Source organism: Delphinapterus leucas, chromosome 6 (assembly GCF_059928025.1).
Source record: "Delphinapterus leucas isolate spDelLeu-1000000601 "Yukka" chromosome 6, BTC_Dleu_Yukka2, whole genome shotgun sequence".
NCBI classification, from domain to species: Eukaryota; Metazoa; Chordata; class Mammalia; order Artiodactyla; family Monodontidae; genus Delphinapterus; species Delphinapterus leucas.
Window position 1 is genome coordinate 114749907 of NC_143134.1, and position 17652 is coordinate 114767558.

The 17652-nt window shown below is 38.7% G+C and overlaps 1 protein-coding gene and 1 non-coding gene across 6 annotated transcripts in view; one reads left to right on the forward strand and one right to left on the reverse strand.

Annotated features, from left to right (window-relative positions):
• Nucleotides 1–17652, reverse strand: part of SCAI (suppressor of cancer cell invasion) — a 145754-nt gene that overhangs the window by 64335 nt on the left and 63767 nt on the right. For all 5 annotated transcript variants that reach the window (XR_016393646.1, XM_022578753.2, XM_089913743.1 and 2 more), the window contains one exon: nucleotides 13603–13734. Coding sequence is in view for 4 of the 5 variants with exons in the window: in XM_022578753.2 (XP_022434461.1) it covers nucleotides 13603–13734 (132 nt within the window). In the remaining variant the exon portion in view is untranslated. The remainder of the gene's footprint in view (nucleotides 1–13602; nucleotides 13735–17652) is intronic.
• On the forward strand, nucleotides 16012–16139 carry LOC115802744 (small nucleolar RNA SNORA64/SNORA10 family). Its single transcript, XR_004023273.1, has one exon. It is a non-coding gene; the product is annotated as a small nucleolar RNA SNORA64/SNORA10 family (small nucleolar RNA).

Sequence of the window (17652 nt, forward strand, 5' to 3'; positions counted from 1 at the left end):
TGTCTTCCAGGTCACTTATCCATTCTTCTGCCTCAGTTATTCTGCTATTGATTCCTTCTAGTGTAGTTTTCATTTCAGTTATTGTATTGTTCATCTCTGTTTGTTTGTTCTTTAATTCTTCTAGGTCTTTGTTAAACATTTCTTGCATCTTCTCGATCTTTGCCTCCATTCTTTTTCTGAGGTCCTGGATCATCTTCACTATCATTATTCTGAATTCTTTTTCTGGAAAGTTGCCTACCTCCACTTCATTTAGTTGTTTTTCTGGGGTTTTATCTTGTTCCTTCATCTGGTACATAGCCCTCTGCCTTTTCATCTTGTCCAGCTTTCTGTGAATGTGGTTTTTTTTCCACAGGCTGCAGGACTGAAGTTCTTCTTGCTTCTCCAATCAGTTATTTTTATTTTTTTTTAATCAGTTATTTTTAAATTGAAGTTGCTGTTAGAATCTTTAAGACTCTTACCAAGTGGCTACTGCTAGGAAGACAGTATTTTATATAAAAGCATTAGGCAGCAACATCAACTTCATGAGAACTGATAACCCTTGAGTGCTTCTTTAAAGATACTATGTAAAGCCTCTCTGCATATTTTCAAGTAAGCATTTGCCTACAAGTTCCTTTGCATTTCCAAAACTGACCAATTTAATAAACCTCAGTAATACATCTTGTTAAGGGAGAAAACAGAATTAGAACTCAGTATTTTATTTCATGACTATATAATTTCAGGTGTTCAGTGGAAAGGGCTTTAGGGGAAGGGACTTTTCTATGAGGGCTAAAAGCACATAAAATGTGGTCGGCCTAAAAGGGTTAGAACAAGGCTCCAAACGTAAGTTGTAATATACAAGTATTTTCTGATTTATAGCTATGAACAATGTAGACTAAATTCTATACAATTTTTGTTAAAAGAATTTAGTGCATCTACCATTCCAGTCTGAACACTCAGCTATAAAGACAGCAATGTCTTTTTCAAAACAGTGTTTAAGTTTTTTTAAAAAAAAAACTTCCTAAAGGGTAAATCCCATGATCACCCTTTTTCTAGTGAAACATATCGTAGAAGCTATTATACTCTAATAGGATTAGAGTCCAAAATTAACTAAGTTACTTTATAAAGAGTCTTAGATAAATTCCTCTACTATTCAGAGCTTGACTCTGGTTTTAAACTCTGAATATACCATCTGGTCATTATTACTGTCAGTAGAGATGGGAAATTAATGGTCCATGGAATTAAATTAAATGGGGCTGTGTGAATTATCCCATAAGCTAAATGACCTTCTATTTTACATTTTGCAAAGGCACCTCTGTTATAAATTGGCTGCTCATATTCTTTTGCCAAGTTTTCAGAGGAAATCGAAAGCGCAACGCTAATCTCACTCTGTTTTAAAATCCTCAACTCTTATCAGCGAAAGTTGGGAGACTATTAGTGCAAATGATTAAACCTACTTCTCAGAGATGTTTCAAATGTAAAGTTGAGATGGCACTTACGAAGTTTCTTCCAAGTTTCTATAAATTGACCACCTTTACTAAACTGAATTAGCTAAGATCATTGATGCCTACCGACACCTAAAATCCAAGTCCAATAGTTACTTTCCAGTCCTTATATCAGTGCTCCCTATGACATTGACATGGCTCATCACTTCTTCACCATCTTGTAACCCTCTCTTCTTTCTCTTCTAACAGTCTCTTTCATTGGTTTCTCTTTCCTTAGTCCGGTCCTAAAATGCATGGCTTCCCCAGCATAGGTATGTGTAATACACACAAACACACACACACAGACACAAACACACACACTAAAATGAGGATCAGAGAGCTTAAATGATTTGCCTGGGAACTCATGGCCAGTAAATTGTTGAGTTATGACTGAAATTCATAACCCCTTTGCACCTGTAATCTAATACTCTCTCCTTTCTACCACAGGGAAAAACAACCTAGATTTTGATTCTACATTAGTAAAGTCCTTCTCTGGGAGCTCACTCTTAGAATGCTGTTGACAACAACATTGTGACTTGTTTTGACAACAAGTCAAAAACTCTGAGTTGTGTCCTAATAAGCAGAAGGTTAGGGCACACAGAGAGACACCTGGGATGCACGTGCTCAAAGAGACGACCATGTGAGGACAGAGCAAGAAAATGGCCATTTGCAAGCAAGCCAAGGAGAGAGGCTTCAGCAGGAACCAACCCTGCCGACATGCTGACCTTGGACTTCCAGCCTCCAGAAGTGTGAGAGAATAAACTTCTGTTGTTTAAGCCACCCAGAGTGTGGTATTTTGTTATGATAGCCCTAGCAAACTAAAATAGTAAGTGATAAGGTAGCCTTCAAATCCCAAAATACAAATGGGTGGAAACAAATCAGCAACAGCCAAAAGTCCTGCACGCTATCAGTATCTGTGCAGGAAGAGAGAGAAGAAACAATGGGGACAGAGGATGGACTATGAAGAAGAGAACCTCCCAAAACAGCCAGTATGTATCCACTGGAAAGCACAGTGGACCATTACGAGAACAGAAGCTAAAAGGTGGAGGAATTCTGCCTGAGCCAATAGCCACATGTGGCTAATGAGTACTTGAAATGTGTCTAATTAGAATTGAAATGTGTGAAAGTGTAAAATACTCAGTGTACTTCAAAAACTCAGTATGAAAAAAAAGAATCTCAATACTTTCTTTATATTGATTACATGTTGAAAGAAAATATTTTAGATATATTGGATCAAATAAAATATACTGTTAAAATTAATTTCACTTTTTTTTTTACATTTTTAAAATCTGGCTACTAGAAAAATTTTAAATCACATTTGTGGCTCACATTAAATTTTTGTCAGTCAATGCTTCTCTACATCACGTGATTATGACACCTACTGCACCCTGGTGGCAGCCCTCCTCAACTGCAAGTGCAACTATTTGGGGTAGCAAACCATATAAAATGAAAGCAGGCATCACAAGCTTGTACAGATAATTTAGGGTATTACCTCTGAAATAACATATACTTTATTATTACCTGTTCGCAGAACTTTGCCTCTAGGAAAGTATTAATTTTTTGAAGAAGGAAGAGAAAGGGGAAAAAAAAGAGGGACGAGAGAAGTAAGAGAGAGCGCAAGAGAGGGCAGGGGGAGAAAGGGGACAGTGTGAAAAAACTGTTAATTTCCCAGTTATCCTTTCCTATATAGGAACCAGGGCATCCTAAAAATAGGCTGTTGAAGAAAGCATTGTAGATGATTTCTTCTTTACTTTGAAATATAAGGAGCATATTTAATAAAAATTTCTGCCATTACTTTTATTTAAGGTCAATACACTTCACTTTGGTGCACTTCTTTGCATATTTGTTTGTTTATTTATTGCCTCCAACATTTATTTTGGCTTTGAGTATTTGCTCCTCTGGAGTCAAATAATTAGTGATTTGCAGGCCTCTGCTGTTTCAAAAGTCATGGATATCACTGGTAGGCACAGGTGCATACCTCAAATACATGTCTCAAGATGCTGCCTTAAATAATCTCATCAAGTATTCCATTCTGCTTCGACAGTCTTAGTCACCATGGTAACTAGAACCCTGCAAGCATTTCGGCTTTTGATGGTTTTCTGACATTATTCAAAGCTATCTCTAACATCATTCTCACTTCATTATTACTGTAACTACATATGCAAGAGCTATTATAAGCAATACGCCATTCATTTTATCTATTTCTCACCTTCTGGACTATGTTTTCTTACACGGTGAGTGGATAGAAGAGATTATTTATTATGCACATATTTTAAGGAGGTATTTTCAGTCAAGTTGTAGTGATGTGCATGAACCTAGAGTCTGTCACACAGAGTGAAGGAAGTCAGAAAGAGAAACACAAACATCGTAAATTAACGCGTATATACGGAATCTAGAAAAATGGTACAGATGAACCTATTTGCAGGGCAGGAAAAGAGACGCAGATGTAGAGAACGGACTTGTGGACATGGCAGGGAAGGGGAGCATGGGATGAATTGAGAAAGTAGCATTGACATATATACACTACCATGTGTAAAATAGACAGCTAGTGAGAAGCTGCTGTATAGCACAGGGAGCTCAGCTCGGTGCTCTGTGATGACCTAGAGGGCTGGGATGGGGGATGGGAGGGAGGTTAAGAGAGAAGGGATATATGTATACATGTAGCTGATTCACTTCGTTGTACAGAAGAAATTAACACAACATTGTAAAGCAATAATACTCCAATAAATAAATAAAGTTGGTCTAATAGATCTATATCAAGCCCTGCTGCTTGATATCAGAAAATGCACCTTTTTTACTTACTGTTGGAATATTTGGCTGTATATTGGGCCACTACAAAAATCTCACTCATTTAAAAAATATTTTTAAAAAGATATTCATGAAAAAAAAAAAGATATTCATGGCTGGGAAAATGAAAAGGCTGTGACAACTTGGATGACAATTTACTACATATAAGGCAAAAAGATACACCTTCAAGAGTAAAGAGAAAGTTTATTGTACCCAAATAAGGCATTACGTATATAGACACTCTAGCCTTTCATGCACTGAAACATACTTTTTCACTCTGCTCATAAACAGTTAAAAAGTCCAAGTGAGGGAATACAAGGGGGTTGCTGCCGTGCTGTTATGTTCTCTTTCTTTGTCCAAGTACAAGGCCCATGGATATGTTCAGTTTGCAAAAAATACACTTATAATACGTGTACTTTTCTGCAAGCATATTAACACTGCAATAATAAGTTCAATAACCAGCTTGTGAACTCAAGAAAGAAAGAGAAAACACAAAGGAAAGCTTGCCAAAAGATAAGCACCAATAGTGAAGGGAAGGCTGGGAATCACAGGCCCCATGTTAAAAGCTGATTCTGGGACTTCCCTGGGGGCGCAGTGGTTAAGAATCCGCCTGCCAATGCAGGGGACACGGGTTCGAGCCCTGGTCCGGGAAGATCCCACATGCAACGGAACAACTAAGCCCGTGCGCCACAACTATTGAATCCCACGCACCTAGAGCCCGTGCTGCACAACAAGAGAAGCCACCGCAATGAGAAGTCTGCACACCACAACGAAGAGTAGCCCCAGCTCGCCACAACTAGAGAAAGCCGCGCACAGCAACGAAGACCCAATGCAGCCATAAAAAAAATAATAATAAATTTATTTAAAAAAAAAATCTGATGCTATTCCACCTGGACTCCCACTTCACCCCTTTCCCCGAAGTTCCAAAACTGGTCCAGAGCCACTCCCAATATATTTCTCTTTCTCTATAAGCACTGTGATTCTGTTTTCTATTCAGACCAACACAAAAATGGGGGGTTGGGAGGGGGACGACCAAAAAAACTCTTATTTTAATTATTCCCAAGGAATCTTTTCTATTTCAAAAGAAATGTGCAAAAACTACATCAATGCTTGAAAGCAGAGATGTGTTTAATTTCCATAACTCAAAGAGGTTCTTCGGAGAAAAGTGTGGGGAAGAATGCCACACATCCCTCCAACCCACCACCATGGGCAACTAACAGACCTACAGATGTTCTGATCGCTTTCCAATCAAGGTCTAACAATGAACAAAACACTTTCATTTATATAAACAAGCACAGGAAATACACACACTCACATGCACCAGACACCGTGAGAAAATCAGCCCCCCAGAAGAAAGAGACCAAACTGAGTACTAAGAGCAAAGAGTCCCCACTAAGAGTTAATATGGCTTATAGAACATAAATTTAACAGAGAACTTCTGATAAAACAAGATCATGTAAAACATACTATTTTCACAATTTGCTTTTTAAAATTTAACCACATACTGTGGGCAACTTTTCATTTATATCTCCACCAACATCTTTTTAATAGTTCTATATTATTCTGTGTGTGTGTGTGAAATGAATTTTCTTTAAAAATGAAAAGAAAGGGGCTTCCCTGGTGGCGCAGTGGTTAAGAATCCGCCTGCCAATGCAGGGGACACGGGTTCGAGCCCTGGTCTGGGAAGATCCCACATGCAACAGAACAACTAAGCCCGTGTGCCACAACTACTGAGCCCGTGAGCCACAGCTACTGAGCTGGTGCACCTAGAGACCATGCTCTGCAACAAGAGAAGCCACCACAATGAGAAGCCCGTGCACTGCAATGATGAGTAGCTCGCCGCAACTAGAGAAAGCATGCATGCAGTAATGAAGACCCAACACAGACAAAAATAAATAAATTTTCTTAAAAATGAAAAGAAAGGGCTTCCCTGGTGGCGCAGTGGTTGAGAGTCTGCCTGCCGATGCAGGGGACACGGGTTCGTGCCCCGGTCTGGGAAGATCCCACATGCCGCGGAGCGGCTAGGCCCGTGAGCCACGGCCGCTGAGCCTGCGCGTCCGGAGCGTGTGCTCCGCAGCGGGAGAGGCCACAACAGTGAGAGGCCTGAGTACCGCAAAAAAAAAAAAAAAAAGAAAAGAAAAGAAAAAGGAAGAGTCAAAGTACTAATCTCTCAGTAAACTACAGACTTGCATTGGCACTAGCCACATCTGCTCAAACAAAAACCCAAAAGCATATAGAGAAGATATATACTTTACTCACCATAAATCTAGTTTTTGTAGAAATAATTAAGGCTTGTTTAAAATGAAGGGGACCTGGGACTTCCCTGGTGGCGCAGTGGTTAAGACTCCACACTCCCAATGCAGGGGGCCCGGATTCGATTCCTGGTCAGGGAACTAGAGCCGACATGAATGCCACAACTAAGAGTTCACAGGCCACAACTAAGGAGCCCACGTGCCGCAACTAAGAAGGCAGCGAGCTTCAACTAAGGAGCCTGCCTGCTGCAACTAAGACCGGTGCAACCAAATAAATGAATAAATAAATATTAAAAAAATAAAAATAAAATGATGGGGACCCTTCACACAAAACACTGAAAATAAATCCCTGGTGGATTTGCTTACCCACTTTTCTAAGTCAGAATGATATCATGAAATGATCACCACAGTAACTCACAATAATAACATCCATCACCATACGTAGATATCAAATTATTTTTTCTTGTGATGAGAACTTTTAAGATCAACTTTTTAGCAACTTCCAAATATACAATACAGTATTATTAACTATAGTTACCACACTGTACATTATATCCCTATTACATACTTATGCTATAGCTGTAAGTTTGCACTTTTTAACCCCCTTCACCCATTGCATCCCCGCCCCCCTCTTCTGCTGCTGGCAATCACCAATCTGTCCTCTGTACCCATGAGCTCGGTTGTTTCTTTTGTCTTTTGCTTTGGTTTTTGTTGTTGTTATTTTTAGATTCTACATAAAGTGAGATTATATGGTATTTGTCTTTCTTTGCGTGACTTATTTCATTTCAGCATAATGCCCTCAAGGTCTATCCAGGTTGTAAATTCCAAGATTTCCTTCATTTTTAATGGTTGAAGAATATTCACATATATATATATATATATGTATATATATATATATATATATATTCCACAATTTCTTTATCCATTCATCCGTCAGTGGACACTTACATTACTTCCATATCTTGGCTACTGTAAATAATGCTTCAATGAATATGGGGGTATATATATCTTTTCAAGTTAGTGTTTTCATTTTTTTCGCATAAATGCCCAGAAATAGAATTGCTGGATCCTGTGGTAGTTTTAACTTTTTAAGAACCTCCATACGGTCTTCTATGGTGGCTGCACCAATGTACATTCCCTCCAACAGTGCACAAGGGCTCCCTTTTCTTCACATCCTCACCAACACCTGGTATTTTTTTGTCTTTTTGATAACAGCCATTCTGACAGGTGTGAGGTGATATCTCATTGTGCTTCGATTTGCATTTTCCTGATGATTAACAATGTTGGGCACATTTTCATGTACCTGTTGACCATCTGTACATCTTCTTTGGAAAAATAACCAGTCAGATCTTCTGACCATTTTCTAATCAGGTTGTTTGTTTTTCTGATTTTGAGTTGTACAAAAAGGATTAATTCCTGAACCCAGTATAGTTTTAAGTACTCAATAACTAAACGGAAATAGGTATCCTGAGCATTATAATAAATTTCTCTGACAATGAATAAAGTCCTCAAGATTAGATCTCACACAATGTTTCCATGTATTAGGGTTTCCTACTATTTCCACAGACACAATTTTACTCTGCAGTTATTTTAAAAATAAATAAAACCTTTGTTATAGTTAAAATGGCACTTTAAAAGAATCAAAATGAGGGAATTCCCTGGCAGTCCAGTGGTTAGGACTCAGCGCTTTCAGTGCCATAGGCCCAGATTCAAGCCTTGGTCGGGGAACTAAGATCCCACCAGCCGCACGGTGTGGCCAAAAAAAAAAAAAAAAAAAAAAAAAAAAATCAAAATGAGAACAGTTTTGAGCTGGTAAAATATATTTACACAACCAAAACACTGAAAAAGAAGGTGAAGTTCACCTTTATTTTTAGGTAACACATATTTTTGGTACGTGGCCAAAGGATAGAGATGTACCTGAAAGTGATTTATACACCGTGGAGTGCTATGTGGAAGTGTGTTCTGTCACTGTTACTGTTTCAGCAGTCACAGGGTGATTTGAGTCCAGCAGAGAGTCTCCAGCAGAAGACTACTTGAACTTTATGATTCATTTATGATTCAGAATCAGATCCGGAAAATAACCCTTTTTAAGAAGAGAAATGCCACTGCTAAATTCAATATGCTTCTCAGACATACTGAATAAAGAATTTCCATTCAAAAACACATCAAAATTTCTAGTGTCTGTCTTATGTGAATATACAGATAGAACAGCTAGTAAACTTTGGATCAAATACATAATATCTAGTTTTTTAAAAAGCAGTATAGCAAAAACCGCTGATATGAAATGACAAGGTGAAATGTGTTGGGCATATGGTGGACAAATTGAACACATTTTCTAAAAATGCTGAGAAAAAGAATAGAGATGAAAATCAAAAGAGAGTAGATGCTTAATAGAGGCTTTAGATTGCAAATTCAATCTAAGCATTACAGGTATGAACAAGAAAGGAGAAACAGGGAACAAGCAAGAAGAAAGAAAAAATGAATTAATCAATTGAAAAAAAATGTTTTCTGATAAAGAAATGCCTAAGATCTCATACCATACACAAAAGTTAACACAAAATGGGGCTTCCCTGGTGGTGCAGTGGTTAAGAATCCACCTGCCAATGCAGGGAACGTGGGTTCGAGCCCTGCTCTGGGAAGATGCCACACACCATGGATCAACTAAGCCCATGTGCCACAACTACTGAGCCTGCACTCTAGAGCCCATGAGCCACAACTACTGAGCCCGCATGCCACAACTACTGAAGCCCACAAACCTAGAGCCCATGCTCCACAACAAGAGAAGCCACCACAATGAGAAGCCTGCACACCGCAATGAAGAGTAGCCCCTACTCACCGCAACTAGATAAAGCCCGCGCGCAGCAATGAAGACCAAACGCAGCCAAAAATAAAAATAAAATAAAATAAAAATAATAAAAAACTTACAAAAAAGTTAACACAAAATGGTTCACAGACCTAAATGTAAGAGTTAAAACCACAAGACTCTTAGAAGGAAACATCATCCGAGTAAATCTCAGTGACCTCAGGTTAGGCAATGATTTCTTAGATATGATACCAAAAGTACAAGTGATGAAAGAGAATGACGAGTTGGACTTTATTAAAATTAAAAGTATTTGTGCTTCAAGGGACACCATCAAGAAAGTGATGAGACAACTCACAGAACGGGAAAATATATATCTGCAAATCATTACATCTTACAAGGGACTTGTATCCAGAATATACAGAAAATGACTACAACTTTAAAATTAAAAGATAAATAAACCTATCTGAAAATGATCAAAGGATTGGAATAAATATTTTCTCCAAAAAAAAAGACATAAAAATGGCCAATAAGCACATGAAAAGACGCTGAACATCATTAGTCATTAGGGAAATGCAAATCAAAACCATAATGAGATACAACTTCACACACACTAGGATGACTATCATCAAAAAGACAGACAATAACAAGTGTTGGTGAGGATGTGGAGAAACTGGAACCCTCATACATTGCTGGTGGTACAGTCTTCTTGAAAAACAGTCTAGAAGTTCCTCAAAACGTTAAACTTAGAGTAAGTACCATATGAGCCAGCAATTTCACTCCTAGGTATATATTCAAGAGAACTGTAAACACATGTTCATCCAAAACCTTGTTCACAAGGTTTTGGCTGAAACCCAACTCAGACAAAAATAAAATAAATAAATAAATAAATTTATTTATTAAAAAAAAAAAAGCGACTTCAAACCAGGGTGTACTGGGGTCGTTTTCTGAATTATAATAGTGAAAGAAAAGAATTCTTTAAAAAGATGCATTTAATCTATAAAGCAAAAGAAACCAAACTGATCTCAAAGATCTCTTCTGTAGCACAAAATAGGAAGCAGCAGAGTGTGGGAGTTAAGAACACTGTCTTTGGAATCCTTCATTTAACAGATGTTTGTGAAGCACCTGTGACGTGCAAGACCCTGGTTTAGACAGCAGAGAAACAGTGACACATAGGGTCCTACTCTTAGGGATATTTCATTCTAATGTAGGAAGACATCATAAGCAAATAAGATCACTTGAGGTAGCGATGAGTTTTATGAAGAAAATTAAATAAATATAGAGATGAGAAAGTGATTGAAAGTATAGCTTTAAATACAGTGGTCATGGAGGGCTCATTTGATGACCCTGTATTATCTTTATAATTGTAAGTTTTTTTAAAGATATATATATATATATTTTTTTATTGTGAAGACATATTTACTCTCATGCAGTTATTTAATAACCGATGTGAGTTAAAAGCTCCTTCAGTATCTCCAAGGTGCGCAGAAAGGTGCATTACCCAGTGCAAGTTACCCTCCTCACTTAAGGGCATTCTTCTTTGGGGAGGTGGGAATGAAAATGGGCACAGCATTTTAGTTGCTCAACATTATTTACTGTGTACAAAGCCAGGTAAATTACATATAAGTAGACTCCAAACATTCTACTAACACCACAACTAAGCAGCAGAGTATCAAAATGATTAAACCTTAAGCAACTATATTAGAGTCAAAAAATCTACAGGCAAGATTCAAAAAACTTATAAAGCAGAAGGGCAATAAACTTCTGATAGGCAGTAAACTTAATTCACAGAACTTTCTTATCCTTCCTTATTCTCTCAGCTGTATGTAACTCGATGAAGTAGGCTTTGTAAACGTGTTCCAACTCCTCCCAGTCAGAGGGTTTGCCATATTCCTAACATTGCATTTTAGAGACTTATTATTTTGATAGATTGGACTTTTAAAAAAATTTTTTAAAGAAGTGTCTTGGAGGGCTTCCCTGGTGGCGCAGTGGTTGAGAGTCCGCCTGCAGATGCAGGGGACACGGGTTCATGCCCTGGTCCGGGAAGATCTCACATGCTGCAGAGCGGCTGGCCCTGTGAGCCATGGCCGCTGAGCTTGCGCGTCCAGAGCCTGTGCTCCACAACGGCAGAGGCCACAACAGTGAGAGGCCCACGTACCGTAAAAAAAAAAAAAAAAAAAAAAAAAGAAGCACCTTGGCGTATAGTTGATTAAAGATATATTCTTTAGGGACTTCCCTGGTGGTGCAGTGGTTAAGACTCCAGGCTCCCAGTGCAGGGGGTTGGGGGTTCGATCCCTGGTCAGGGTACTAGATCCCACATGCATGCTGCAACTAAGAGTTCACATGCCACAACTAAGGAGCCCGCGTGGCACATCTAAGGAGCCAGTGAGTGGCAAATAAGGAGCCCATGAGCCACAACTAAGGAGCCTGCCTGCTGCAACTAAGACCCAGAGCAACCAGATAAATAAATAAATAAATAAATACATAAATATTTAAGAAAAGATACATTCTTTAAAAAGAATTTTTTTAAATTAATTTATTTTTGGTTGCATTGGATCTTCATTGCTGCGTGCAGGCTTTCTCTAGTTGTAGCGAGTGGGGGCTACTCTTTGTTGCGTTGCATGGGCTTCTCATTGCGGTGGCTTCTCTTGTTGCGGAGCACGAGCTCTAGGTGCGCGGGCTTCAGTAGTTGTGGCGTGTGGGCTCAGTAGTTGTGGCCCATGGGCTTAGCTGCTCCACGGCATGTGGGATCTTCCCAGACCAGGGCTCGAACCCATGTATCCTGCACTGGCAGGTAGATTCTTAACCACTGCTCCACCAGGGAAGCCCAAAAATATATATTCTTTAAAATAAACTCTGTCAGTACAATTCCGATCCTAGGGATGTAGAATAAAATTATAAAATATGTGAAAAGAAGATTGCATTTTTACCCAGAAATAAATTGCAAATTAAAAATAACTCACTAGGGCTTCCCTGGCGGCGCAGTGGTTGAGAGTCCGCCTGCCGATGCAGGGGACACGGGTTCGTGCCCCAGTCCGGGAAGATCCCACATGCCGCGGAGCAGCTGGGCCCGTGAGCCATGGCCGCTGAGCCTGCGCGTGCGGAGCCTGTGCTCAGCAACGGGAGAGGCCGCGGCAGTGAGAGGCCCTAGTACCGCTAAAAAAAAAAAAAAAACTAACTAACTAACTCAGTGGGCTTCCCTGGTGGTGCAGTGGTTGGGAATCTGCCTGCCGATGAAGGGGACACGGGTTCAAGCCCTGGTCTGGGAAGATCCCACATGCCGTGGAGTGGCTAGGCCCGTGAACCACAACTACTGAGCCTGTGCGTCTGGAGCCTGTGCTCCGGAACGGGAGAGGCCGCGACAGTAAGAGGCCCGCGCACCGCGATGAAGAATGGCCCCTGCTCGCCACCAAGTGGAGAAAGCCCTCGCACAGATGCAAAGACCCAACAGAGCAAAAATAAATAAATAAATAAAAATACTTTATCAGAAAAAAAAAATAATAACTCACCAAACACAACACTGTAAATCAACTATACTTCAATAATTAATTAATTAAAATAAAAATAACTCACAATCTTTACAATTATTCACTCCTATATAAAGTTTCCCAAAAAAACCTATTTATCCTTAGTATTTTACCCATAGCATGAATTTATTTATGACTGAAACTAAGCTATTGAAGCTTTAGGTCTGAAGTAAGTCAATATCCTAAGAATCTCATGAAATGAAATACGGCTAAACCATTTAAATAAAACAAAATGGTACAAAATTATTTACCCACCACACACAAGAATACACAAAGACACATTTTGACAAAATTGCATACAGCTTCTGCTACCAGTCAGTCAGGGCACACACAACTAATGTAAAAATAACACTGTCTAGAACACTCTTATTTTAGTTAACAGATACTTCATCCTAAGAAAAAGAAAGAATAAAAGAAATAAGCAAATAAACAAGTATACAGAAAATGTAACAGAAGAGAAGCCCCAGGTTCACTTGCATATGCATCCCAGGCTCCTTAGTTATCGCAATGTGTAAAATCAGATGTAAAATATGATGTGGAGTAAGGTATACAAGACCATCTAACAAAACAGCTCTCTCAACTTGAGTAAAACAATATAAGTTACCCTCTTCTGTTGTTTTCTCACCTGAGAATGAAGAAAAGAAGCATGATCATCTCTAGTACAGATATTTATATAACATTTTATCCATAACTTTTCAGAAACTTACCACACATCAGCCATGGGAAAAAAAGATACAGAACTAGATAAAAGTTTAAGGCATCAAGAGTCCACTAACCTTAACCCGTTGAACAGTTGCTTAGATTTATCCAGAAGGTAACAAAAATCTGTAACTGTTTTCCTCTCTCCCTGTGGGATGTCATCTTCAGCACCTCCAGAGGACATGATTTCTTTAAGAGCAAATTCAGTCCTGTAAGAAAACATGTGTCTATTTACCAAGTAGGTGAAAATAAAAAGAGAAACAGACCTTAGTTATATCATCTGATAGCATTTTTTTAATGATAGAGACATCTTCTGATTACAATCAAATCATCAAAATAATTTAAGTATAAGATGGTGTGGAAGAATAGACAATCTCATATTGTGGGTGGGAATGAAAATTGGTACATCCATTTTAAAAAGCAGTTTTTATAATATTATTTCATCCAATAAATATTATTTGAATGGCTAAAATGTTCCAGGCACTCCTCTACATGGTTAAGAATAAAAAATGTTGAACCTTTTAACCTATTTATCTATTTTATCCATTCTGTATATCTGTCCCAGAAAATGATCCTACAAATGGAAAACCCTTTGTCCATAGAGATATTTTTTTCGGTACCATAGTATTTAAAAGCTGTTATGAAACTAAAGAAACCAAAGAGGGAAATGGCTAAGTACTTCATAGAACACTAATGACTACACTCTACCCTATCACTAACTTACAGTTATACTTAAGATGATAAAGCAATAATATGGATATACTTCAGTATAAAAGGGATATAAAAACCACATGCACACAAACACACACATGTACATATATTTGAAAGCTATTTATTACTGAATCCAAGCTATCTTCCCATGTAATCAATCATGTTAATCAGCCATTTTAAAAACAGCAAGTTGCCAGATAGTATACATAGTATGAACCTATGCTAAAGAAAAAAAAATTCATTTGTATTCACACACAGATAGAAGTCCCTGGGACAACACAGGGAAATCTGGTCCCAGTGCAGGGTGAAAAAATAGGCAGAGCAGACAAGGACCAGACACCAGAGATGGTAGTTGGGGGTGGTACAGTTATTTTGGCAAATATTTTTCTCTCCAACATTGTCTTAAACAGACAATTGCAGTTGCAAGGCAGGAAAATTGTAGCAAGCCTAGAACTGTCAAGGGGCTGCAGGGTAACATATGGGTGGCACTGCAGCCAGCTGCTGGGGAAGTAGTTTACAACACGCATTGACAGTGCTGGGTGGTCCTGCACGTTCACAAGTTCCTTCTTCCCACAACCTCTTTCCTCACGTCATGGACTAGGTGGTTTTAACAAAGGAAAACAGACCTTGAAAAGTGCAGAGTCTGGGAAGGGATTCCACACTACAGTGATCCTGGGTAAGTCATCTCCCACACTCAACAACCCCCTGCCTTCATTCTCTAAACCCAGAAGGAGATGCAGAAACGAGGCACAAACTGTACTTTCTCCAGCCCTCCCCATATAGTTCATGAGCCAAGGTGGCTAATATCCCCAGGACACAGGAGTTTACAGGAGAAAAACACAAAATCAAAGTTCAAAATAAACAAATTCAATAAGAAAGGATATTAGATATAAAGCAGGAAGAAAATATCATAATGAAGCAAATAAAAATACTGGGTATGAAAAATATAATCAATGAAATAAACTTAGTAGATGGATAAACTAAATAACAGAAAAGATACAGCTGAACAAATTAATTAGCTAAAACGTCAGGTTTAAGGTACTCTGCCAAAAGACATCCAGAAGAGATAGAATACACAAAAGAAAATTCAAGAGATATGGAAAAGGGAAATGAAGGAAATCAACATCCACATCACAGCATATAAAGAAGAAAGAAAAAATCATGAGAAGGCAATAAATACTTGCAGAAATAAACTTCTATAAACTTCCCAGAATTAGAGAAAATATAAAACCTCAAACTAAAAGGACTCAAAGAATGTTAAAGGAAAGAAAAGATAAAGAAATAATCCCACAGCCAGAAATATTAAAGTGAAACTTAAGAATCCAAAGAAGCCCTCTCCCATTCCCAAACTATCCAGTCCTACAGCCATTAGGTGGGGCAGAGCACAGCAGGTGTCCATACAGAGGGTAGCCTCCTGGGTATCAGAGCACAAATTGTGAGGACACCATCAACATCCATACAAAGGGCCAGCTTGCACGGGATGGTGGAGCCTGAGTGCAGTGAGAAGGGTAACCACGAATGGGGACTGGCATGGGGAGTGAGAGCCTGAGCAGGGTGAGGAGGGCATGTCCACATGGAAGAGTTCAGAGGTAGAGAGAGATCTGTCATATATAGCGGATTCATCAAATAAGAAAATCTACTAAGGAAAAGGGGACCCAGAGTTCTCTCTGTAAGAGAAAGAAAACACAAACATGGAAAGGGAAAAGGTTAGAATGAACCCTGTGGATTGAAACTGCAGGTATGGGTAAACTAATGGATGTTTAAAAAGAGTGATATATCTCTCAGCTCCCTTAATGACATTCTGAGTGTGGTTGGCGTATTTTCAGAGAGGGAGAGGAAGGTGCTCCTAATGCACGACAGACTGGCCCACAGTGGCCACTCTGTTCCTAGAAGTGCAACAGCTTCCGTCTGCATCTGGGGTTTCACCAACCCTCTCTTGTTTTTCCTTTCCCAGCCAAAGCCACTTTTGATGCCATTTCCAAGACCTACCTTTACCTCACTCCTGATCTCTGGAAAGAAACAGTGTTCACCAAGTCTCCATATCAGGAATTCACTAACCATCTTGTAAAGACCCACACAGAGTTTCTGTGCAGAGGACCCAGGCTCCAGCTGTAGCCACCACATATTTTTATATGAGAAAAGTAAAGTGAATGAAGCCAGTTAAAAAGAAAAAGAGAGACATAAACGTCTGGCAGGGGAGGGGGGCGGCATGATGTGTACATAAGTATACTCCCCAGTTCTGTAAATCTGTCTAGTGAGAGGGCCTGGGAACAGTGACCATTCCCCCCAAGACCCCCACCAATGGTATGAACATAACTAGCACCCAAATCTTGGCTTCTAACACCATTCTCCAATAAAGGGAACCAGAGCTCCTTGGAGAATTGTAATTGTCTAATTACAGCCCTGGAGCAGAAAAAGTACAAGATGAATCTGGAATATCCTGTGCCAGAGAGCAACAAAGTGCTCAAAGAATGATAGACACATAAGAAAAGGATATAGGACTTAAGTGTCTATCAACAGATGAATGATAAAGAAAATGTGGTATATGTACACAATGGAATATTATTCAGCCATAAAAAGGGGAAGTCCTGCTATTTACAACAACATGGATGGACCTTGACAGCATTATGCTAAGTTAAATAAGTCACACAGAGAAAGACATATACTGTATGATCTTACTTATATGTGGAATCTTACAGAAAAAAACAAACTCATAGAAACAGAGAATAGATTGGTGGTTTCTGGAAGTGGGGGTGGGGAGTGATAGAAAACTGTGAAGGTGGTCGAAGGGTACAAACTTCCACTTATAAGATAAATAAGTTCTGGGGATGTAATCTACAATATGGTGACTATAGCTAACAATATTGTATTATACATTTGAAAGTTGCCAACAAAGTAGATCTTAGTTCTTATCACAAGAAAAAAAATTTTTGTAACTGTGTGAGGTGATGGATGATAACCAAACTTATTGTGGTAAGCATTTTGCAGTATACAATACATCAAATCATTATGTGTACACCTTAAACTAATAGAATGTTATATGTTAATGACATCTCAATAAAACTGGGATAAATAAATGAATAAAAAATAAAATCAAGCATTACAAAAGGACCTAGGATCTAGCTTGAGGGAGCATCCACTAGCCAAATTGGGGATAATTTCAGCATCAAAACAAATAATGATAGTAATGGATTATAACCTATTAAATAAAAATAAGAAATGATAAAGCAATACTGACATAAGTGAATGAATAAATGTAAAGTTTGATAGTGAATGGGATAGTTTCAGAGTACTTGCCCACAAAATACACATTAATTCCAAAAGGAAAAAGTAACATCACAACAATGAAATATGGCAGACATCACCTTGATTAAGTGACCAAAATGAACATCATTCATAATCAGACAAATCAAAGT